Below are 24,400 nucleotides of genomic sequence, written 5' to 3'. Positions count from 1 at the left end.
TATGTTTACCTCTCCTTATATTTAGGCCTTATTTCAGTAAAGTTAGTTTTTCCCCACAATAAACTTAAATATTTTTGTTAGATTCATCTTAGATACTTTAGATTTTTCTTGTTATTCTATATGGTGTAAACATATGGTTTAAAAAAAAAAAGTACCACCACATCAACTTCAACTCATGGCAACCCCTGTTTATCAGAGTAGAACTGCACCTACAGGTTTTTTGGGCTTCAAAACTGTATCAGTATTCCATCACTGGAAACCGTGGTGGTGTAGTGGTTAACAGTTACGGCTGCTAACCAAAAGGTTGGCAGTTCAAATCCACCAGGCGCTCCTTCAAAACTCTATGGGGCAGTTCTCCTCTGTCCTGTGGGGTTGCTATGAGTCGGAATCAACTCAACGGCAATGGGTGAGTCTATTCTATCATTGCTTACCCATTCATCCCAAAATTCAGCAATATAAAACACAACCATTTTATTTGCTCACAATTCTGTGGGTCATCAATTTGGGTTAAGTTTAACTGATGTGAGGCTGGTCTCACCTGGGATCACTTATATACCTGCAGTCTGGCAGCTTGAACAGTGCTGAATGGTTCCAGATTGCCTCAGTCACATGTCCCACAGCTAGCGCTGGCTGTTGGCTAGGCCTCTCCATCCACATGATCTCTCATTCTGCAAGGCTAGCACAGCTTTTTCAGATGTTGGTCTTAGGCAGCAAGAAATGGATATAAGTCCTAAGACACAAGCACTTTTCAAGCCTCTGCTTGTGCCATACTTGCTACTGTCCCATTGGCTGAAGTAAAATTCCTGGAAGTGAGAAGTAGACTCCATCTCTTGTTGGAAGGAGCGGCAAAGTTATGTTGTAAAGGCTCCTGCATAAAAGAATGGGAGGAGCTTGTGAATTTTCTTTTTTTTTTTTTTTTGCAGTCTACTACAATGGTTTTACTTATTGTTAGTTGCCACTGTTTAAAATTTGGAAACGTCATATAAAAATTTTATCTTGAACAATCATCTAGTCTTCTTTATTCATTTATATTTCCTACCTGGACTGTTTGCATTTGAGTTTGTGTTAATAAAGCCTAGTTTACAGATTGTTTTTGTGAAATTAAATGAAGTAATGTCTGGAAGGAGTCCTAGTGGTGCAATGGTTAAGTGCTCAGCTGCTAACTGAAAGGTCAGCAGTTCGAACCCACCAGCCACTCTGCAGGAAAAAGATGTGGCTGTCTGCTTCTGTAAAGATTACAGCCTTGGAAACCCTATGGAACAGTTCTACTCTGTCCTAAAGGGTCACTGTTAGTGGATTGAATTGTGCCCCCAAAACTGTGTGTCAACTTGGCTAGGCCAGGATTCCCAGTATTTTGCGACTGCCCATCGTTTTGTCATTGACAGTGATCTTCCTATGTGTTGTAAATCCTATCTCTGTGATGTTAATGAGGCAAGATTTGAGGCAGTTAATGAGATAGGACTCAGTCCACAAGACTAGGTTGTATCTTGAGTCAGTTTCTTTTCAGATGTAAAAGAGAGAAGCAAGCATAGAGACAGGGAGACCTCCCTACTGCCAAGAATGAAAAAACCAGGAGGGGAGCGTGCCCTTGAACCTGGGGTTCCTGTGCTGAGAAGCTCCTAGACCAGGGGAAGATTGATGACAAGGACCTTCCCCCAGGGCTGACAGAGAAGGAAACCCTTCTCCTGGAGCTGACATTCTGATTTTGGACTTCTAGGCTCCCAGAGTGTAAGAGAATAAATTTCTCTTTGTTATGGCCGTCCACTTTTAGTAGTTCTGTTGTAGCTGCACTAGATGTCTAAGACAGGCACTAATTGACTCAGTGGCAACGGGTTTGTTTTTTGGTTTAATGTGTATGGAAAAACCTAGCCAGCTCTCTAGTCCTGGCTCCTGTCTTCTGGCAGCTGTGTGTAGATGCCAGTGCACCAGTGTTAGAGCACAATTCATTTCCTTGCTGCTTCCCAGGGAAAGTGAGCTCTCTTCCCTGTTCCTTTCCCACCTGAGTCAGGGCTGAGTGACGAATCTTCCGCCACACACAGCAGCACTGACTACCACAGTTCTTTTCCACGTAGCTTGAAGTTCTCCACCTTTAGCAACAATCCTCCTTCTTTTAACTGGAACAGATAATTGGTCAATTTTTACCTCAAGTAAAGAAGAGCCAGGCCTCTACAAACTCTTCCAGAAATGGCCTGTGATTAATCAATAACCAAGACAATTGTTTAAACAGTGTAGAAATAAGGTAGCTGTACTTTCTCCCTAATATATCAGGCAGTTAAGCAATTCTGGCTAGTTTGAGTGACCTGCTGCCCAGTGAGGCACAGCCAAGCTGTGAAAACAAGAACATCCAGAGGCAGGTTTGAGGGAGAAACAGAAGCATTTTAGACTCATCCTCCCTGGACCTGGGTTTTCAGAAGTCATCTCTACTGCAGCAGGAGGAGAATGGCCGAGTTGAAGGTAAGAAATTATCTGGGAGGTTCACTGCAGCTTCTTCAGAAAGAACCTAGGGAAGCTTCTGGGAGCTCCACTGTGTCAGAATTGGAAAGGACTTGGAGACTCCCTGGTCCAAACCCCTGTTTTCAGAGGCTTCACAGGTGATACTCGTGATATGGCTGGGGCTGGGTGTGAAGGAGAAGTGATAAAGGGCAGAGATAAAACTCTTATTATCCATCTCTTGCCTTTGTTCATTTCAAATATTGTCTTGGGAATGTGTAGGCATCATGGGGGCTCCACTCTACCATGGACTGTGTCTCCACCTCACTGTGTCCGTTTCCCATCCCTACTCTGCTGCAGCATCCTGGGCTGCTTCCCACTGGCCAATCACATCTGCTTAATCTATTCGGTCAGAAAGCTCAAAATCAACTCTTGGCCAGTAGAAGCCTTAGCACCTCATCTAGAAAATAACTCCTTCTTTTTATTTAATGTGTAAAGTATCTGTGGGTTATGTGCTAGTAGGGCTAGGCAATTTAACCATGCATTAATTTATATTGTAATCCTCAGAATAAATCCTGGATGTAGGTGCTATTGTTTATATTTAACCAGAAAAGAAAGTTAAACTCAGAGAGATTAAGTGACTTGCCCAAGGTCACTGCTGGTATGTGATGGAGATTGGATTAGAACCTGGGTTTGTCTGACACTAAAGCCAAGGCTCTAAAATGACCCTTAGTGGCATCTACTGACTGAATATCTTAAGGACAGGGAAAAGGGACGTGTTCCCAGTGCCTTATGCCCAGACTTGAGTCAGTGTCCAACACGTGCATGAGGAACTGAATAGAATGCCCAGAACCTTGGCTTAAGCCAGGTGGGCCAGACTGCGGACTTCTTCCCAGATGTAGGGTTTGGGCACTTCCCTAATGCTCTTCAAGTAATGCTGCATTGGAAGAATCAAAATCTCCCTAATTAATACAGATGCTGAAAACAGCCACCACTGAAATGAGACTCTGTTTCTTTGTCTTTAGGTCTAAGCAATAACTCTCATTCATTTATTCAGCTAGTGTTCCGTGCTAGGCACCTGACGCCACAGATTAATATAGGAGAGGGACTGAATCCGGGTTAGATGGGACCAAGAAAAGCTTCCTAAAGGAGCTTTTCCTTAGCTGAGTCTTAAGAGAGAAATAGGAGTTAGCTAAGTGAAGAAGAATGGGAGCCAGAGGAAACGGCAAGTCCAAAGCATATGGACATGGCCCTGCAATTTCCAGAATCCCAGAGCATTTCAGCCAAATCTGAGTTGCTGGGGGACAGCCAAGTGGAGATACCCAGAAAGTGGCTGGATATACAGGGAGTGGGCAGGCTTGGGGCACAGATGTTGGGATCATCCTATCAATGGTGATAGCTGAAGTCCTGGAAAATGGAGCATACATAAAAACTTTGTTTCCTGATGAATATCATATGGGGAATTTCAGCAGGGGTTGGAAACATCCTTACCATTTATAAATAAATTATATCTAAAATCCTATCCAGCTGTAATTTTTAAATAACTTACTATGCACAGCAGTAGCACACGAAATGTAAACTGCATGCTGGTCTTTGTTCTCAATTTCAAAGGCATTCTTCCCAGCCTGCTGCCTAATCTCCACAAGGAAAGGTTAGCTCTAGAGGTCAGGAGGCTAAGCCGAGTAAACCAGGTTGCATCATACTTATTCCGATCAATAAACATGGTATAATTTAAAAAATATTTCTCACCTTTTATTTCTTCATCTTAATATATCAACAACACAAAGCCTCAAATGAAGTCACATTTACATAAAAACAGCACAAGAAAAAAAAGAGGAAGAAAATTAAAAAGATAAAATAATAAAATTAAATCTAAAATGGGCTACTTTATGTTCTTGAGTAACTTGATTCACTTCTCTAAAGCTTGGTTTCTTCATTCTTAAAAGGAAGAGTTGGTTTAACATACAGACTTGAGGCCCCACCACTAAAAATTCTGATTCACTGGGTCTGGGTCTGTGTATTTAACAAGCTTCTTGGGTGATTCTAATAGTTAGCCAGTATGAGACTCACTGATCTACCTAATTGTATTATTTTCCTGTTGCCACTGTAACAAATTATCACAAACTTAGTGGCGTCAAACAACAGAGATTCTCTTACAGTTCTGGAGGTCAGAAATCCAAACTTTGTTTCACTGGGCTAAGGTCAAGGTGTCAGCAGGTCTGGTTCCTTCTGGAGGCTTTAGGGAAGAATCCATTTCCTTGCCTTTTCTAGTTTCTAGAGGCCACCTGCATTCCTTGGCTTGTGGCCCCTTCCTCCATTTTCAGAGTGCATCACTCCAATCTCTGATTCCATCATTACATTACCCTTTTCCTCTTCTTAGTGAAATCTCTCCCTGCTTCTCTCTTATAGGGACTCTTGTACTTACATTCAAGGCCCACCTAGATAATCCAAAATAATCTACCCATCTCAAACTCAAGATCCTCAGTCATATTTCCAAAGTCTCTTTTGCTATATAACATTTTCAGGTTCCAAGGTTTAGGATATGAAGATCTTTGGGGGCCATTTTTCATCCTGAGTCCCTGGTGGGGTGCAGTGAAGCACTTGGCTACTAAGTGAAAGGTTGTAGGTTTGAATCCACCCGGAGACACTTCTGAAAGATCATAGCCACTAAAAACTATGGAGCACACTTTTATTTTGACACACATGGGGTTGCCATAAGTTAGAATAGACTCCACAGCAACTGGTTTGGGTTTTTTTGTTTTATCCAGCCTACCACAAAAATCTTTGCAAGTTCCCCTGACAATCTATATTCCATGTTCCCATTAAGGTCAACTAGAAATACTGGACTTTTTTCACAGGAGAAAAGGCAGCTGTAGTTCCATGTCTACCTTGACCTCTCTCTTTCCTTCATGCAAAGTGAGTGGATGTTTCCATTTACTCTCTGAGCAACGAACTCATTGAACAACAAATAAAAACAAGCACGGACTAAGATCTCAGAACTCCAGATGGGAGTTGAGGCGGTGGATATTCGGGTGAGTCCAGAAGTGGGGGAAAAGAGAAGTGGGGGCAGCACAGGACCTGGGAGAACATACTGGCAAACATCAGGAGAAGTCGCTCATCACAGCCATTTTGGGATGAGGCTGAGCAACACCTCAAACAGGGATCACAGAAAGAGAGCTAATCTGAAGAAGCTGTAGCCTAGATTTTTTCTAAGGTGGCTCAAATTGGCCGTGGGGGCTCGAGGGCTGTGCAATTGGAAGGGGGTGAAGGAAGACCATGGTGCTTCGAGAGAGTGCTGTTGACTCTTGCTGGGGGCCAAGACAGGCACTAGGACCAGGAGGAACTGCAAGGGCCGAAGGCCGAGGGAAATACTTCAGACTGACAGGTGACACAGAGGAAAATAGCTGGCTCCCTGCCTACAGCGGGACACCATGGGAGAGCCTGTACAGGGGCACTCATGAGGAAAAGACATAGCCCCCCACCTTCACCACCAGAAAGTCAAGCTCCAGCACTTACATCAGTGTCTGTGACCAGCTAAACCCCCCTCCCATGCATGTATATTGAATTCCAGAGATCGAGCATCCAAAACTCATGAATCGGCACTGAAAAAAAAAAAAAAAAAACTAAGGATTAAGAGTGCTCTCTAGTGGTTCTCAGGAGAAGATACCAAGCCCACTGCCACTGGGTCTGACTCATAGCGATCCTGTGGGGCAGAGTGGAGTGGCCCCATGGGGTTCCCAGGGCTGTGAATCTTCGCAAAGATAGGCTGCCACATCTTTCTCCTGCAAAGCAGCTGGTGGATGCAGGCCCCAGCCTTTCAGCTGGCAGCCAGGCACTTGGCCACTGTGCCACCAGACCACCCAATCAGATAATTTTCCCACAAAAACCAGAATACAAAATTAAAGTAAAAAATATATAACAAGATGGCCTGAGTTCAACAAAAAGAATAGTAAAACGTACAAAATCGTAAGAGAAAAAGGACCAACCAAAAGCAAAATAGGAAGAAGAGGGAATTTCTCCTGCAGAGGCCAAACTAATGCAAAAAATTGCTAACTTTCAGACTATGGTGCTAAATATGTTTAAAGAAAGCAAAAAGCACAGAGAAAAACTAGTGAAGATCAGGGAACAAATAGAGGAACAAAATGAGAAATTCAACAAGAAAAAGGAAAACATCAAAAAACAAAACAAAACAAAAAAAACCCAGAGAGAACTACTAGAACCGAATACAGCAACTGGATTTAGAAAAAGCAAGAGAAATACTCAACAATAGAGTCAAATAGGCAGAAGACAGAATAAATGAACTAGAAGACAAAATAACTGAACTTATCAAGTATCAAGAGAAAAGAACAAAAAAAGCACACAAACCCAAAAGGAAATATGGGGTTCAATTAAGAAATTTAACGTTAGAATTATTGGAATCCCAGAGTACCATGACAACAATAAAGGCACAGGGACAAATATACAGGAGATAATCAGAATTTCCCAGACCTGAACAGAAAACCAAGCCTGTAAATACAGGAAGCTACACGAACCCCAATCAGAAGAGACACAAAAAGATCAACTCCGTACCATATCTTAATAAAATTCTTGAAAACCAAAGACGAGAGAATTCTAAAAGCAGCAAGAGAAAAACACAATATGACATTTCAAGGGTCTTTTATAAGAATCTGCATGGATTTCTCCCTAGCAACTCTAGAGGCCAGAAGACAATGGAGTAACATATAAAAAATACTGAACAAAAGCAACTGTGAACCAAGAATTCTTTACTCAGCAAAGTTGTCATCAAAAACAAGAAAGAAATCCAGATTCTCCCTGACAAACAGAAGTGCTGGAAATCTGCCACTCCAGACCAGCTTTGCATGTATTACTCAAGAGAGGACTCCAAATGGAACAGCAAGAGCACTGCATAAATACTTGTATCTACACACAGGGAAAATGAATAAACAAATAAGTAATAACAGAGAGACAGAGAGAGCTCCAAAAAATGCAACACAGGCAATCACAAAGACCAAGTATATGATATTTTCAGAAAATAAACTCAGTAATTTAATCCTGCAAACAATACAATATCAAGTTTGTAAGAAATAAATATAAATAAACGTATCAAATATAGGTTGTATATTGATGTTAAGGGAGACACAACAAAAGAAATGGGGAGGGTGAGGCGCATATCAGGAACAGATTTATTGGGTTAAGGTTGTACGTTAACTGTTGTTCATATGTTAAAAATTGTTGCAATTGTAAGTTGTAATATAATATATGTCGTGACCACTAAGAAATCACTAAGAAAAAACATTCAGACGAAAAGAAGGAAAAAAGCAAAAAGGATCATCACAAGAAAGCAGTGAAATACAAATAAAAACAGGAAAATCAGAATAAAAAAAAAGAAGATAGGGAACACTCAAAAAGCAAATAGCAGAATGAGTGAGGCAGACACTTTGTTTTCAGTAATAACCTTAAGTGTAAATGGTCTCAACAGCCCCATTCAAAAGGCAGAGAGTGGCAGAATGAATAAAAAAGCATGATCCACCCTTTTGCTGTCTACAAGAAACACGCCTTAGACATAAGGACAGGAACAGACTGAAAATAAAAGGGTGGAGAGAAATATTCTATGCAGTCAGTAAACAGAAAACAGCAGAGGTAGCCATACTAATATCAGATAAAACAGGCTTTAAATCAAAAATCTATTACAAGAGATAAAGACATTCATTACATAATATTAGCCGGGTCAATCCAGCAAGAAGACCAAACAATTATAAATATATATGCATCTAACAGCAACACGCCAAAATATATGAAACAAATACTGATTAACATGAAAGGAGAAATAGACAACACCACGATAATAGTAGAGGACTTCAACACTCCACTTTCAGTTATAGACAAAACATCTAAAAAGAAGATCACTAAGGCCATTGCGAACTTAAATAAAACCATATGTCAGCTGGACCTAAAGAACCTATATAGAACACTGCACCCAGCATCAGAACAACGCACCTTCTTCTTCCACACACGTGGATCATTTTCCAGAGCAGACCACATGCTAGGACACAAAACAAGTCTCAACAAATTTAAAAGACTGAAATCACACAAAGCATCTTCTCTAACTATAAAAATATGACTTTAACATTATGAAGTTAGAAATCAACAACAGGAAAAATAAGGAAAATATACATGGAAACTAAATAATACACTATTAAAAGGAGAAATCTTTTCATCACAGAAGAAATCAAAAGTGAAATTTAAAAGTTCCTAGTATCAAAAATAAAAACACAATATATCAAAACCTTTGAGATATAGCAAAAGTAGTACTCACTGGGAAATTCATAGCAAAAAATGCCTACATTAAAAAAGGACGATCCAAAAATCACTAACTTAAACCAACAACTTGAACAACTAGGAAAGTAAGTGAACAAATAGAAAAGTAAGAGCAAAAGAAGCCAAAAGCTGCCAGAAAAAAAGGAAATAATAAAGATCAGGGCTGAAATAAATGAAACAGAAAAACAAAAGAAAGAAATCAGCAAAACCAGAAGTGGTTCTTTGAAAGGATCAATAAAATGGACAAAGCACTGGCTAGACTGACAAAAGAAAGAAAAATCCAGAACAGACAAATAATCAAATTAAGAAATGAAATTGGTGACATTATGACCAATCCAACATAGATAAAGAAAATCATAACAGATTACTATGAAAAACTATGCTCCAACAAATTTGAAAACCTAGATGAAATGGACAAATTCCTAGAAATACACTACCTACCCAAACTAACACAAAGGTAGAAAATTTAAACAGACCCATTAAAAAACAGATTGAAAATGTCATCAAAAAACTGCCAACAAAAAAATATTCTCAGGGAACCCAGAGAATATGGCCCCCAGGTACCCTTTTAACTCAGAAATGAAGTCACTCCCTATGTTCACCCTTCAGCCAAAGATTAGACAGGTGAGGAAGGTGCTTCATAGTTCAATCATGTATATGAGACCAAATGGGCACACCTGCCCAAAACCAAAGACAAGAAGGCAGGAACGGGCAGAAAACTGGACAAATGGAAATGGGGAACCCAGGGGGGAGAACAAGAGAGTATTGACACATTGCAGGGTTTGCAACCAATGTCACAAAATGATTTATATATTAATTGTTCAGTGAGAAACTAATCTGCTCTGTAAACTTTCACCTAAAGCACAATTAAAAAAAAAAAAGAGTAAACATTGTATGATTCCACTTAAATAGAGTTCAAAAGTTGGCAAAACTAGTCTACACTGTTAGAACCATCTTGGGGCAGACGATGGCTGGAAGAGGGCTTCAGGGCTGGTGATTTACACCCAGCTGTACATCTTCACTTTTCTACACGGGCAGTACACCTCAATAAAATGCTTATCAAAAAAAAAAAAAGGCGCAGGGCCAGATGGCTACACTTGAGAATCCTACCAAGCATTCAGAGAAGAGTTGACACCAATCCTATTCAACCTCTTCAAAAACACAGAAGAGGAAGAAACACTGTCGAACTCTTTCTATGAATCCAGCATAACCCTGATACCTAAACCAGGCAAAAACATCACACACACACACACACACACACACACACACACACACAAAAATTACAGATCAACAGCCCTTATGAACACTGACACGAAGTTTTTCAACAAAATTCCAGCCAACAGAGTCCAGCAATATATCAAAAAAATCATACGCCTTGATGAAGTGGTATTCCTAACACCAGGATTACAAGGGAGGTTCAACATTAGAATATCAGTGTAATCCATCACATAAATAAAACAAAGGAAAAGAACCATATGATCATATTATTTGATGCAGAACAGGCATCTGATAAAGTTCAGCATCCTTTCCTGATAAAAACTCTCAGCAAAATAGAAATGGAAGGGAAATTTCTCAACATAATTAAGGGCATATATACAAAACCAACAGCCAACATTATACTCAATGGAGAAAGGCTGAGAGCTTTCCCTTTGAGAGCAGGAATGAGACAAGGATGCCCATTCTCACCACTCTTATTCAACACCGTACCAGAATTCCTAGCCAGAGCAATAAGACAAGAAAGAGAAATGAAAGGTATCCAAATCAGAAATAAAGAAGTAAAACTATTTCTATTTACAGGTGACATGAGCCTATACATAGAAGATCCTAAAGATTCTACAAGGAAACTGCTGGGACTAATAACAGAATTTAGCAAAGTTGCAGGGTACAAGATCAATACAAAAAAATCGGCTGGGTTCCTCTACACTAAAAAAAGACCAGTCTGAAAAAGAAATCAGGAAAACAGTACCATTTACAGTAACCCCCAGATCGATAAAATACCTAGGAATTAACCTAACCAGAGACATAAAAGACTTATACAATGAAAATTATAAAGCACTAACACAAGAGACTAAAAGAGACCTACAAAACGGAAAGGCATCCCATGCTCATGGATGGAAGACTTAATATAGTGAAAGTGTCAATGCTATCTAAAGCCATCTACAGATACAATGCAATCCCAATACAAATCCCAACAACATTCTTTACTGAAATGGAAAAATTAATGACCAACTTCATATGGAAAGGAAAGAAAACCCAAAAAGCCAAAGTAATATTGAAGAAAAAGAACAAAGCAAGAGGCCTCACACTCCTTGATATCAAAACATACTATACAACCACTGTAATCAAAACAGCCTGGTATTGGTTCAGTGATAGACACAGAGACCAGTGGAACTGAACTGAAAAGTAAGAATTAAACCCAGCCATCTATGGACAGTTGATTTTTGACAAGGGGTCAAAGTCCATTCAGTGGGGCAAAAATACCCTCTTCAATAAAAGGTGCTGGCAAAACTGGATATCCACCCACAGAAAATGAAACAAAACCTATAGGTCATACTATACACGAAAACTAACTCAAAATTGATCAAAGACCTAAATGTTAAACCTAAAACCAAAAATTCCTGGGAGAAAGCTATGGAAGCTCATCTTTTGTAACAAAAAAAAAAAAGCCTAACAAATATAACCAAAAAAAATATGTATGAATAGAAGACAAAATAGATACATGGAACCTCATAAAAATTAGAAATTTATGCTCATCAAAAGACTTCTTTAAAAGAGTAAACAGACAACCTACAGATTGGGGAAAAAAATCTTCAGAAATGACACCTAATAAGGGTCTAATCTCTAAAATCTACAGAAAACTGCAACAACTCAACAATAAAAAGACAAACAACCCAATCACAAAATGGGTAAAGGGCATGAACAGAACCTTCACCATAGAGACATCAAAGCTGCCCACAAACATGAAAAGATGTTCACAATCATTAGCCTTTAGAGAGATGCAAATCTAAATTGTAATGAAATACCATCTTACCCCAGCTAAGATGCCACTGATAAAAAAAAAAAAAAAAAAAAAAACAGGTAACAAATGTTGATGAGGATGTGGGGAGATTGGAACGCTTATCCATTGCTGATGGGACTTAAAATGGTACAACCACTACAGCAAACAGTATGGTGCTTTCTCGAAAAACTAGAAATAGAACTACACTATATGATCCAGCAATCCCACTTCTGGGTATACACCCTAAAAAAAAAAAAAAATTTTTTTTTTATACCCTAGAGACCTAAAAATAATGACACAGACATATGCACACCTATGTTCACTGCTCCTTTATTCACAATAGCAAATAAATGTAAACAACCGAAGTGCCCATCAATGGATGAATGGATAAGCAAATTGCGGTACATACATACAATGGAATACTATGCAGCCATAAAGAACAACAATGTGTGTGTCATGGGTTGAACTGGGTCCCCTAAAAATATCTGTCAACTTGGCTAGGTCACGATTCCCAGTATTGTATGATTTTCCACCATTTTGTCATCTGATGTGATTTCCTTATGTGTTGTAAATCCCATCACTATGATATTAATGAGATGGATTGACGGTAGTTATGTTGATGAGATCTACAAAATTAGATAGTGTCTTAAGCCACTCTCTTCTGAGATATAAAAGAGAGAAGCACCAGGAAGCAGCACCAGGAGCAGAGAGCATCCTTTGGACTTGAGGTTCCTGCATTGAAAAGCTCCTAGTCCAGGGAAATATTGATGACAAGGACATTTCTCCAAAGCGGTCAGAAAAAGAAAGTCTTCCCCTGGAGCCAACACCCTGAATCTGGACTTCTAGCCTACTGGACTGTGAGAAAATAAACTTCCGTTTGTTAAAGCCAGTCACTTATGGTATTTCTGTTATAGCAGCACTAAATAACTAAGATACCATGAAACATAACATGGATGGACCTAGAGGGAATAATGCTAAGTGAAATAAGTCAAGCATGTAAAAACAAATATTCTACGATCCCTCTTTTACAAGAAGACAAGAATAGGTACATATAGAGAGACCATGTTCATTGGTGGTTACCAGGGAGAAGAAGGGGGGAGGGGAAAGTACGTTTTAGAATGTGAGGCTTTTTATTTTTTTTTTTTTGGTGATGGAAAAAACGGCACCAAATGTGGATGTAGTGAGGACAGCAAACCAAAGTAAAAATGAGTGAGCACACATGGATGGGTATAGGCATATTCGTATACAGGTAGGTACAGGTGTATACACAGGTGAGAATACAAGTATCTACAACCAAAAAAAAAAGACTGCCGTCCAGTCGATTCCAACTAGTAGCAACCCTATAGGACAGAGTAGACAGAGTAGAACTGCTCCATAGAGTTTCAGGGAGCAGCTGGTGGATTTGAACCACCAGCCTTTTGGTTAGCAGCCAAGTGCTTAATCACTGCACCACCAGGGCCCCACCCAAGCTCTTACCAAAACCAAACTCATCGCCATCAAGTCGATTCCGACTCACAGCGACCCTATATAACAGAGTAGAACTGTCCCCTAGGGTTTCCAAGGAGCAGCTGGTGGATTTGAACTGCTGACCTTTGAATAGCAGATGAGCAGTATGAGACCAATAGGTCAACAGTTACTCAAAAGCAAAGATGAGAAGATAAGGGGGCAGGGAAACTACAGTACTAGAAAGAGAACAAACAGAACACAAAGAGAAATGTTGACACATCATGATAACTGTTACTAATGTCACTGAATAATTTGTGTGGAAATTAACAATGGGATCCTAACTTGCTGCATAAACTTTCACCAAAAACTCAATAAAATAAAAAGAGGAATTGAGGTACACCACCTGCTCATCAGGGTGTTGCCTAGAATCAGCATCATAAAACCACTCTGACAGATAAATCCTATCCTGGGGACCAGGTGAGAAAGAAACACTAATGAGCTGCCAAAGAACTGATGGCTTTGAAGTCACATGCAGCTCAGTCATTTGTTCCTTCATTTGGCAAGTGTGCATATAATCCTTTCTTGGAAAGAAATGAAATCATGTTTTTATGTTGGATAAAATTCTTCAGAAATCTGCTCTGAAGAAAATATACAAACACATTTGCTTAATGTTATTTGTTTACTTATCTTTTTTCTTTTTTTTTAATTGAACTTTAGATGAAGGTTTACAGACCAAACTAGTTTCTCAATTTATCTTTTTGTATGACTATTATTTTTACACAGTCACTGAACTAGAGTTGCATGTCCTGGAGCTCAAAGCCTCAGAAAATCAGCTGCAGGATCCTGCTTCCTCAATTCGGATACCTTCAGCTGTGAGGACCATGGCATTTTAAAACTCTAATAAACTCATCTGTAATTTTCTCTCAGCAGATTAGGAAAACCAACTGATTTGACAGTGACTCAGCAGTTTCCGCCCTCCTCTTCAGCCAATGCACTGCAGCTAAGACCAAGAAACGGATTCAGAACTCACACTTCTCCCAGGGCTGGGTGGCTCCCTTCCAAACCACCAGCTGTTCTACTTTCTTTTCTATTTTTTAAAGCACAGTCTGAGTCAAATCCTTCAGTCATATAGATAAACCCTCTTTTCCTTGTTCTGAACACACATCTAGCCCTGGACTTTGTTCTGAGGCCAGCAATAGCAAAGAATAGGGAAGGTCAATGAGTAAATCCACCCATGCTTTTCAGCAAGCTCAGCTGTACTCATCAGCACTCAAACTTTCCTTCCTCTCTTGCAGAGAGAAACAATGCAGCAGTTGAACAAAGTGAAGGCACTGTAGTCCACAGTGGCTCCTGTCACAGACTGGTCTAAAACTCCATTTCACAGAACTTAATATAATTTGGGGTCATTACCATTTCTCAGCAGCTAAAATTCAATTCTGTTGATGGTGAGCATGAGGTTCATTTTGAGAGAAGAAAATTGTATTCAATGGAAGGTCAGAATGCTGGATGTTTGCTGCCATTTCCCCAAAGAATTACCCCAAACTGCATGCCGCTGCTGTCAACCAATCTGTATGTAATATAACTCCATGTTTTTTGTGCTGACAGATTTTCAAATATTTAGGAAATTGTGTTTGAAGGCAAAAAGAACCATTTCTCTTCCATCGTTTTCTAGGTCATAACACTTCACACTTGATATTCCTTCCAAATATAGGCAACTATTTGCCTGATTGTCATTCCCACATCCAAGCATGTACATCAAGCTCATCCTTCTCCGTGCTGCAAAGAACCCTGGCATGCTGACCCTCCCTCCACTCCCATCCTTCTTACATCTCTTAAAGAGATGTGTTCAGATGATAGCATTTCACTCACTGAAGGAGGCTATACTCCCATTATTCTGGACTGTGTTTCCATTTGAATAGTAACTATTAGGAACAACTATTAGGAACAATTATTAAACAACTATTAGGAACAACAGGTAGTGAGATAAGGAGTCCCTGGGTGGTACAAATGGTTAAGCCCTGGGCTACTAACTGAAAGGCTGGTGGTTCAAGTCTACCCAGAGGCATCTGGGAAGAATTTAGCAATCTACTTCCAAAAAATTCATCACTGAAAACAATTTGGAGCATAGTTCTGCTCTGACACACACAGGGTTGCCATGAATGAGAGTCAACTTGGCAGCTGGTTTTTTTTTGTTTTTATTTAAATAAGAAGAAAATGATTGTGGGTTTTGTATGTGTGTGAGAGAGACAGAGATAATTACTTAAGCTAGAGAAAAGGGGATTCTAACCCCACTTACAGCAGACCTACACTCATTGGAATTGGCTCTAAATCAATGACTTAATCAATTAGCGTATCTACTGAGTACCTTCTATGGGTCAGGTACAGGGCACACAGAGGTAGACAAGATTGCAGTGGTCCCAGTCTTCATGGAGCCTATAGGCCCCTAGAGAAGCCAGAGAGTAAATAAGAACTCACTGTTAAGGTGCGTTAACTGTGCAAGGGTGAGTTTCAGAGAACGCTCATAATTTACCTTGTTGAGCAACCCCTTTTCTTGTTTTTCTCTGGGTGTAGAGAAACGGCAATCAGAGTAGGATCCATTGTGCCATGTGTACAGATTCTAGGCTGACACTTCGCCAGAAAGCCACCCATATCTCCAAATATCTTTGTTTTCGTGCAACTGTACAAATGCTGGTATATATACAAGTGCTCCACGGACGAGCCAGATAATGTAGGCTTCTGCCTGCAGCTGGGCTAGTTTGGAGAACTTTCTCTCAAGAGTTTTTCTGTCAGGTTGGATCCATAAGCCTCTTCGCAGTTGCTTGTTTCAGAATATGGAAGGGGAGTGGAGCCTCAGGCTCAGGAAGGTTGCAAGTTAGGCCCAGGAAGATTCTAATAATTTGGACTTGAGGTGGCGCCTGAACTTTCCCCCTCTCAGGCACTCTAATGCAACCAGAATTAAAGAACTTGTTCTTGGGGTGGGTAATTAAGAAAAAGCCCATAAATCAACTAAGTACAGCTAGGGGTAAAGAAGTCTATGCAATACCCAATACTCTTCTCCCAATTAACTGGCAGTGTTTTAAATTTGCACAGAACAAGTTGTCTTTCCTAGGCGGTTCGTATGCCAAAACATGGCACAGATATTGTTTATGGAACATCATACACAAACACATGTCCATACAGAAATTCTTGCCTTCATAGACCACCAAGGTTGTGAAACCCTCCTTAAATCTCATTAATGGGATGGCATTTGTGTTTTTGTCGCATGCAGTACATTTCAGGATTCGGAAACGAGTGTGCCTCAGAGGACCCTCGCTGCCCGGGTGCCCTGCCAGAAGGACAGGTATGAGTGAATAAAATGCTAGCTTATGGAGCTCTGAATCATAGGCCTGGATGACTAACCATCAAGTCAAAGCACCTTCACCCACCATGGCTCTTATAATTTAGGCTGTGAACGGTTTAGGAGTTTCACCAAGCCATTAAGACAACTGGGATACAAGCCAATGATAATAAAAAGATTAAAGTTAGATTGGGGATTACGTGTAGCTAAAACACTAAACCCAAAATAGCCATAGGACTACCTGTAGGACTTCGAAGAGGATCCCCAAGGTTCAGGGCTAAGGGGGCTTCCTTGTAATCCTTTTTAACAGCATAAGATATGACAGTGATAAGAAAATAATCAGGTCCTTAAAAAACGTAGGCACAAAGATGTTCAAACTAGTGTTGGTTACAACAGCAAAAATATAGCAAACAAAAATTTTTTGAACATGTTTTGAAGACTAATTCATGGCATGAAAAAATGTACATGATACAGTGTTTCCTTAAAAAAAAAAAAAGGCATGATTACAGGACTACACATATCACAGGATCCCCATTTAGGGGAAATAAGAATGGAAGGAAATACACCAACATGTTATCATGGGATTATTTTTGGGTGGTGAGACACACATCTTGTAAATTTTCTATAATAAGAAAGTATCACTTTTATAATCAGAGAAAATAAGTCACTTAAAAAGTTATTATAAGAAGTATATATGATACAGATACTCCTGAAAAATAACCAAACACTTTCCAAGACTGGTTTTCAGGATTTGAAGGCTCAGGACTACAGCCTCATGGGACAACTCAGTTAACTGGCATAACATAGCTCACAAAAATCATAATCTGTATCCTGGTGAAATGAGTACTATCTGGGTTCTTAAAAGCTTGTATGCAGCCAACTAAGATACAACTACGGGTCTCTCCAAGAACAAAACAGTAAGAAGGTAACCAACAGCACAGAGAAGAAACAAGTCTGCACAAGCCACGACCTCATCTACCCTGAGACCAGAAGAACTAGATGGTGCTTGGCTACCACTACTGACTGTTCCCGGAAAGAATGGGAGAAAAATGTAGAACAAAATTGAAATTCCTAAAAAAGGACAGACCTGCTGGGCCAACAGAGACTAGAGGAACCCTTGAGACTATCGCTCTTTAAAAAATAATAGATACATATGTATAAAAAAAACCAAACCCGTTGCCGTCGAGTCAATTCCAACTCATAGCTACACTACAGGACAAAATAGAACTGCCACATAGGGTTTCCAAGGAGCAGCTGGTGGATTCGAATTGCTGAGCTTTTGGTTAGCAGCCAAGCTCTTAACCACTGTGCCTCCCAGGCTTCAGAAGTATCTATAGGTACGTGTAAATACAAATATGTGGGTGCAGACACATATATTCATTGAAGACACAAATACGAATACTCCTCAGACATAACCAAACAACTTCCAAGATTAGTTTTTTTCTGGATGTGAAAGCTTAGGACCATACTCTCATGGGACAACTCAGTCAATTGGCATAATATAGTTCAGAAAAATCATGATCTTCGTTCTAGCGAAGTGAGCAGCACCTAAGATCTTTAAAGCTTGTGAGCAGCCATCTAAGACATAACTACTGGTCTTTACTTGCCAGGAGCAAAACAGTAAGAAGGCAACCAAAACTCAGAGAAGAAACAAGTCTACACAAGCTATGACTTCATCTACCCTAAGACCAGAAGAACTAGATGGTGCCCGGCTACTATCACTGACCATTCTGACCAGGATCATGATAGGTAGTCCCAGATATAATGAAAGAAAAATACAGAGCAGAACTCAAATTCTTATTTTAAAAAAAAAAGGCCAGACAAATTGGAACAGTAGAGAACAGAGGACTCCCTGAGGCTATTGCCCTGAGACATTCTTTAAACCTAGAACCGAGTCTAACCTCTGAGATCACCTTTTAGCAAAATAGTAGAGCAGCACACAGAATAAGAGACATTACCTGTAAGATCAGTGCTGTACTTAAATACCATCAGTATGAGACCAAAAGGTCCACAATTACCCAAAAGCAAATATGAGGAGATAAGGGGGCAGGAAAACTAGAGTACTGGAAATGGAACAAAGAGAACACAATTAAATGGAATGTTGACACACTGTGATAAATGTTATTGATGTCACTCAACAATTTTTGTGGAAATTGTCAAATTGAAACCTACCTTGCTGTGTAAACTTTCAACAAAAACTCAATAAAATATTATTTTTAAATAAGTATATATGGGCTGGGGAAGGCAGTGTTCAGAGGATGTCCAGCTGACTCCCCTTTCTTGTGTGGGGCCTCCCATTTCTAGGGACTCTTGACATGGCCCCTCATTGCAATGCCCCAACACCAATGCATGGGGCACCATGCTGCAGTGACCCAGAGCATCCCCATCCTGGGCAGATTCCCCCACTGAGGTGCTTTGTGGGGATATGGATGGTTCTCTATTTGCAGTGACGTTCTTTATTGCCTCCTTTGTTTTAGAATAATCCTCAGGTCTGCCCCTACAACCTGTATGCTGAGCAGCTCTCAGGATCAGCGTTCACTTGTCCACGGAGCTCCAATAAGAGAAGGTACAAGGATTAGATTAATTCTGACCTGCAGACTGTGGAGTGATGACCAGGATTTAGTGCCTGCCTCCCACAGCTGAGCCATAGTCTCCCAGAGCTGCCCGTGACCCTGGTTCTCATACACTCTGTTCTGGGGCCATGGTCAGGGAGAGCTGGGAAAACAGAGTGAAAGGCACCTCTGTGGCCCTCGTCCCCAGCTAGAATCAAGTGACTGACGGAAGAAAGGTGAGGAAGCAGCTGCACATGGCCTGGAAAACATGCACGTTCAGTCGCATTCACAAAGCCTCAGCTAGACACAGGAAAAAAAGGTTTCTAATAGTCTGTCCTTGCTCTCAGGATTGTCCAGTTGAGTGCTGGCTTTTCATTTACTTATTTTTTAAATAATGATTAACTCAAATGATATAAGATTCAGAGCCATGTCTTCCTCAGCTGACTGGAAGCATCATGTGCTCTGCATGAAAACATTGGATAATCCCAGCTTGGGTAGCTGAAAGGTCATGTATTAAGCCCCCTTGTGGTTTGAATTAATAAGGTTTTTTCCCTCTGGAATTGCCTTTGCTGGAAAGTCAGCACATTGATCCACACGGTATGTCATGTTCCACGTTTGCTGTAATCCTACAAGCCAGCCCAGTGAACCTGCTCCCTTGATTAGCTCCTTCGGGGTAGGTTGGATGCAATAGGTGTTGTGATTTAAATAAACAGTGTCTGATTGTAAAAATTTCAGGCTAGGCCATCTGTGAAGAGGGCTGGTGCTGCCACGGGGGACTTGGGGAGGAGGGTAAGTGGTCTTGTACTGCTTAGTACGTGGGTCTGGGTTTATCTCCTTGAGATAGTACAATAGCAGGGTGGACCACTGCCTTAGTCATCTAGTGTTGCTATAACAGAAATACCACAAGCGGACGGCTTTAACAGAGAAAAGTTTATTTTCTCACAGCAAAGTAGGCTAAAAGTCCAAGTTCAGGGTGTCAGCTCCAGGGGAAGGTTTTCTCTCTTTCTGTCGGCCTTCTCATCAATCTTCCCCCAGACTAAAAGCTCCTCTGTATAGGGACCCCAGGTCCAAAGGACACGTTTTGCTCCTGGCATTGCTTTCTTGGTGGTATGAGGTCCTCCACCTCTCTGGTCCCTTCTTTCTTTCATATCTCAAGAGATTGCCTCAAAACACAATTCAATCTTATAGACTGAGTCCTGCCTCACTAACACAACTGCCACCCATCCTCCCTCATTAACATCGTAGAGGCAGGATTTATAACATATAGGAAAATTTCACCAATACTAGGAATCATGGCCCAGCCAAATTGATACACACATTTTTGGGGGGACATAATTCATCCATGACAACCACACAAATGAAAAAGATTCTTCCCTTTAGTGTTTAATCATGCACACTTTAGTGTCACACTCCTAGGATTTAAATCTTGGCTCCTTCTCTTTCTGTGTGACCTTGGGCAACTCATCTACATTCTCAGGTAAAACAGAGATAATAATAGTACCTACTTCATCGATGTGGCAAGGATTAAAAGAAAGAATGGAGGAGCCACTGAGGCTGGACGAACCCCTAAAACTATTGCCCTGAGATAATCTTTAAACCTTAAACCAAAAATATTCCCTGAAGTCTTCTTTAAATCAAACAATAAATTAGCTTATTTAGTAAAGAATGTTTGCCTTGAACATTGTGTTCTTTTGAAGAACTAGCTACATGGGATCAAAATGACAACAGCAAATCAAAAAGATAGGAAGCTTAGGGAACAGTAAATCCATGTTAATGGGGAAAGAACAATTTGGAAAAGGAGGGGAAGAATGTTTGCACAACTGGAAGAATGTGATCAATGTCACTGAATTGTACACGTAGAAATTGTTGAATTGGTGTATGTTCTGCTGTGTACACTTTCAACAACAATAAAAAAAGAAGAATGTATGCAAAGTTCTTAGCACATTGCCTGGTATGTGGTAAGTGTTCAATATTGCGAGTTGTTCTTATAATCAACATAATTATTGCCACCCTAGCCAAGGTTGTGCCTCAATGCCAGGATAACCCTAGGAAGCTATCTAAGAGCTGAGAAATACGGCAAGAGTTATGTTACAATGTCAATATCTATCTTGCTTCTCTCCTAATAGATATGTGCATGAGGGAGGGAGGAAGAGATAGTGTCCTGTGTATACCAAAAATCGGGGTTAGTTCTGCAAGTCTAAATAATCAAGGTAATGTAAGCACACAGATAAGACAACTCCTGTCCATTCTAATTTATGGCAACCTGGCTTCCGTGACTATGCTCTTGACTTTATGGCCCATCCACTAACAGGACACCTGGACTCTGAATTCTGCTGCCTGCTCCCATCATTCAGCAATATCTTCAGCCAGCAGGAGCTGAGCTCTGTTCCAGGAGGCTGAAAAGGAGCTGTTGGCATTTCATTAAAAAACTGGCACTGCTCCCTGAGTCAGAATTAAATCTCCGTCCAGGGCAATGTAGTATTGCCTGGGTAGTTTTAGAGACTCAGCTAAAAAACAAGGCATGGCTCACCCATCTGTTTAGAACTCTCCAAAGGTATCCACAAGAATTTTGTAAAAATGCTCAAAATCCCCAGTGGGAAAATGGGACCAGAGTTATCCATAGGTTGGCCAGCCTGAAATTTTCCAAGTTAGCTACTACTCATTTAAGCCTCAGAGGGGAGGGCCACCACAAAACCGTCTTCTATCAGGGATGAATTTTTGTCATATTAGTTAGCTTGATCCCTTGGATCTTGCAAAGGTGAGAATCAGGTCAGAGAGTCAGGTGGAAAATCTAGACCATGACAAAAACTCAAGTGATTAGGAGGGGACGGACAATTCCACAACTACCTAATACATGAGCCCATACTGTATAAGCTCTCCTCAAACAATCCTAGGAGATAAGGATGAGGAGCACATGGATCAAGAATTAAGAATGTTTATTAACTTGCCCAGGTTCAAACAACTGATTCTAAGATACACACACATGTCCTCAACCCCATATACTATGGGAAGCTGGAGAGACTTGGTTTATTCTTGGCCTAAAGTCAAAGATTTGAGGTCACATCACCAAGAGCTGTAGGAATCAAATGAACGCTAAGCAAATCTAACTCTCTGATACCTCCATTGACTCAGTGTTGGGCCAGGTCAACCTCACCCTCTGAGATGGACTGTCCTTAGGTTTAACTGGTCAAAGCCCAAAAGCCTGTTAAAGCAGTTCTGGTTTTCCATTAACAGAAGCAGGCTCCCTCTTCCTTCTGGACCCTGTCAGGGTAATGGCTTCTGGAAGGAGTTGGGTCCTACTTAGTGAGTCTCAGTGTCCCTCTCGAGATCTGGAGGTTTCTCCCCCTGGTACCCTGCAGGTCCTTCATTGGAGTCTTCTTCCTCGAGTTTTTTCCTTCCTGAGACCTGGGATTGGAGTCCTGGCAAGGAGACCTTTGACTCAGGGTGTGACAAGTACAGATAGTAATTAAAAAAAAAAAAATCATAAATATAAGAAAACATGGGCACATACACTTATAATTTTGGAGTACCAAAACCGAACCAAACCAAACCCATTGCTGTAAAGTTGATTCATGTTTATTTCCTAAACTTTTTACAGATTAATAACAAAAAGACAAATAACCAAAGAGGAAAAGGGCAAGGAACTCATACAAGTAATTCATAGAAAAACAGTAAAGGGCCAATAAACAAATGAAAAGGTTCTCAACCTTACTCATAATAAAGGAAATACAAAATAAAAATGAGATACATTAATTTTGGGGATTCCCAGGGTGATGCAAACAGTTATAACATTTGACTGCTAACCTAAAGGTTGGAGGTTTGAGTCTGCCCAGTGGTGCGTCTGAAGAAAGGCCTAGCAAGCTACTTCTGAAAAACCAACCACTGAAAACTCAATGGAATGCACTTCTACTTGACACACGTGGGGTCGCCACGAGACGGAGTCGTCTCAGAGGCAACCGGTGGTAGTGGGTATTTGTGAAAGTGTGGGTGATCAGGCACTCTCACACACTGCTGGTGGGAGATAAAGGGTTTGCAGTGATTTGGCACTTTTGCTTTTAAATGCATTGGAGATATTTGAGAGGATTTACAAGAAAACTCTTAAACTCTAATGCCTCCGAGGAGTAGCCCTGAGGAAACTGGAGGAAAGGAGATGTTAATCTTCATGACTTTTTAATTACTTGAATTATTTTTACCATCGGCATGCTTACTTTTATAATTTAAAAAAGGAAAATTAATTTATATTTTAAAAACAACAACGAAAAACTAAAACAGGATTCTCTTAATCTACATAGAAGTCATTGTCCTCTCCTTTAGATTGAGGGTTAACATCCTCTGATCTGTAAGCTAATGTGTTTCTGTGGTCTTTCCTGCACACGGCATCCCCCCAAGATATTTATAGTTGTTGTTGGAAAAGACAATTGTTCATTTTTTGTCAGCAGGTGAATAACCAAGAGCCAGAGACTCCGTTTGAAGGGTAATGGGTGGAGTGGAAGAGTGGTAAGAGGCCAAGGCTATGGGCAGCAGTGGTCATTAAGAGGTGATGCTTGTGTCAGTGCTTCTCACTTTAGAGTCCTCAGGTAGTTGTGGACTTGAGCATCTTCCTGATGGTCCTTCCTGAGCCAGTATGTGCATCACTTACATCACCCTAAAGCTTGTATGTCCTTGTTTCCCCACAGCTGGCTGTATAGGATCCTGCCCTCAGTTTCTCACAAACCTTTTGAATCCATTGACCAAGGCCATGTCACTCACAACTGGGATGAAGTTGATCCGGATCCTAACCAGGTAACCTGGTCCTATGAATGAGAACATACCATATATCCAAAGCCTTGCATATAAATATTTATTTCAGGCCTGGATCTTACAGGAATTAGACAACTTTTTAAAATAAATGCTAGAGTGTGTCTGTTCTTTTGGATGGAAGTTTTGGAATTGATGGATTGCATATGTGTGTGTGTGTGTGCGTGCACGTAAGCTTGTGTTCTTCTAGGCCAATGGTACCCAGGAAGGCACGGGGTGAATCAGACTTGGTAGGAGTGTCAAGGTGAGCTGGGTTAATGGATATTACATAGGCTGGTGAGAATATCTCCAAGTCTGTGGTTTTTTTAAACCTAAACTTACTGCAGATTATAAAAACACATTCAATACTGACATATCTAAAAAGAGGCCTCTGGTATAGGGACAGGAGGCTCGTTTCCAGAGCTGAATTCCGTAAGTCTGATTGTGGTGACAGACTGCTCTTACATTCTCTTCAGACCTAGGAACTCTGTTCTTTGCCTAGGAGCTTCCTTCTCTGAGGCTAGTGATGAGTGGGCTTTTCCT

General features: G+C 40.5%; 1 protein-coding gene across 1 annotated transcript in view; it reads left to right on the top strand.

The window, feature by feature from the left end:
• Positions 1-16,366: 16,366 nt before the first annotated feature.
• HGD (homogentisate 1,2-dioxygenase) overlaps positions 16,367-24,400 on the top strand; it is a 58,416-nt gene continuing 50,382 nt past the window's right edge. The window contains exons 1-3 of the mRNA XM_003412835.4: positions 16,367-16,532; positions 19,007-19,095; positions 23,758-23,863. Coding sequence (XP_003412883.2) covers positions 16,428-16,532; positions 19,007-19,095; positions 23,758-23,863 — 300 coding nt within the window. The 5' untranslated portion in view covers positions 16,367-16,427. The remainder of the gene's footprint in view (positions 16,533-19,006; positions 19,096-23,757; positions 23,864-24,400) is intronic.

This window comes from Loxodonta africana, chromosome 1 (genome assembly GCF_030014295.1).
Source record: "Loxodonta africana isolate mLoxAfr1 chromosome 1, mLoxAfr1.hap2, whole genome shotgun sequence".
Classification (NCBI taxonomy): Eukaryota; Metazoa; Chordata; class Mammalia; order Proboscidea; family Elephantidae; genus Loxodonta; species Loxodonta africana.
The sequence above is the reverse complement of the archived record's forward strand: the minus strand, read 5'-3'. Positions and strand labels throughout refer to the sequence as shown.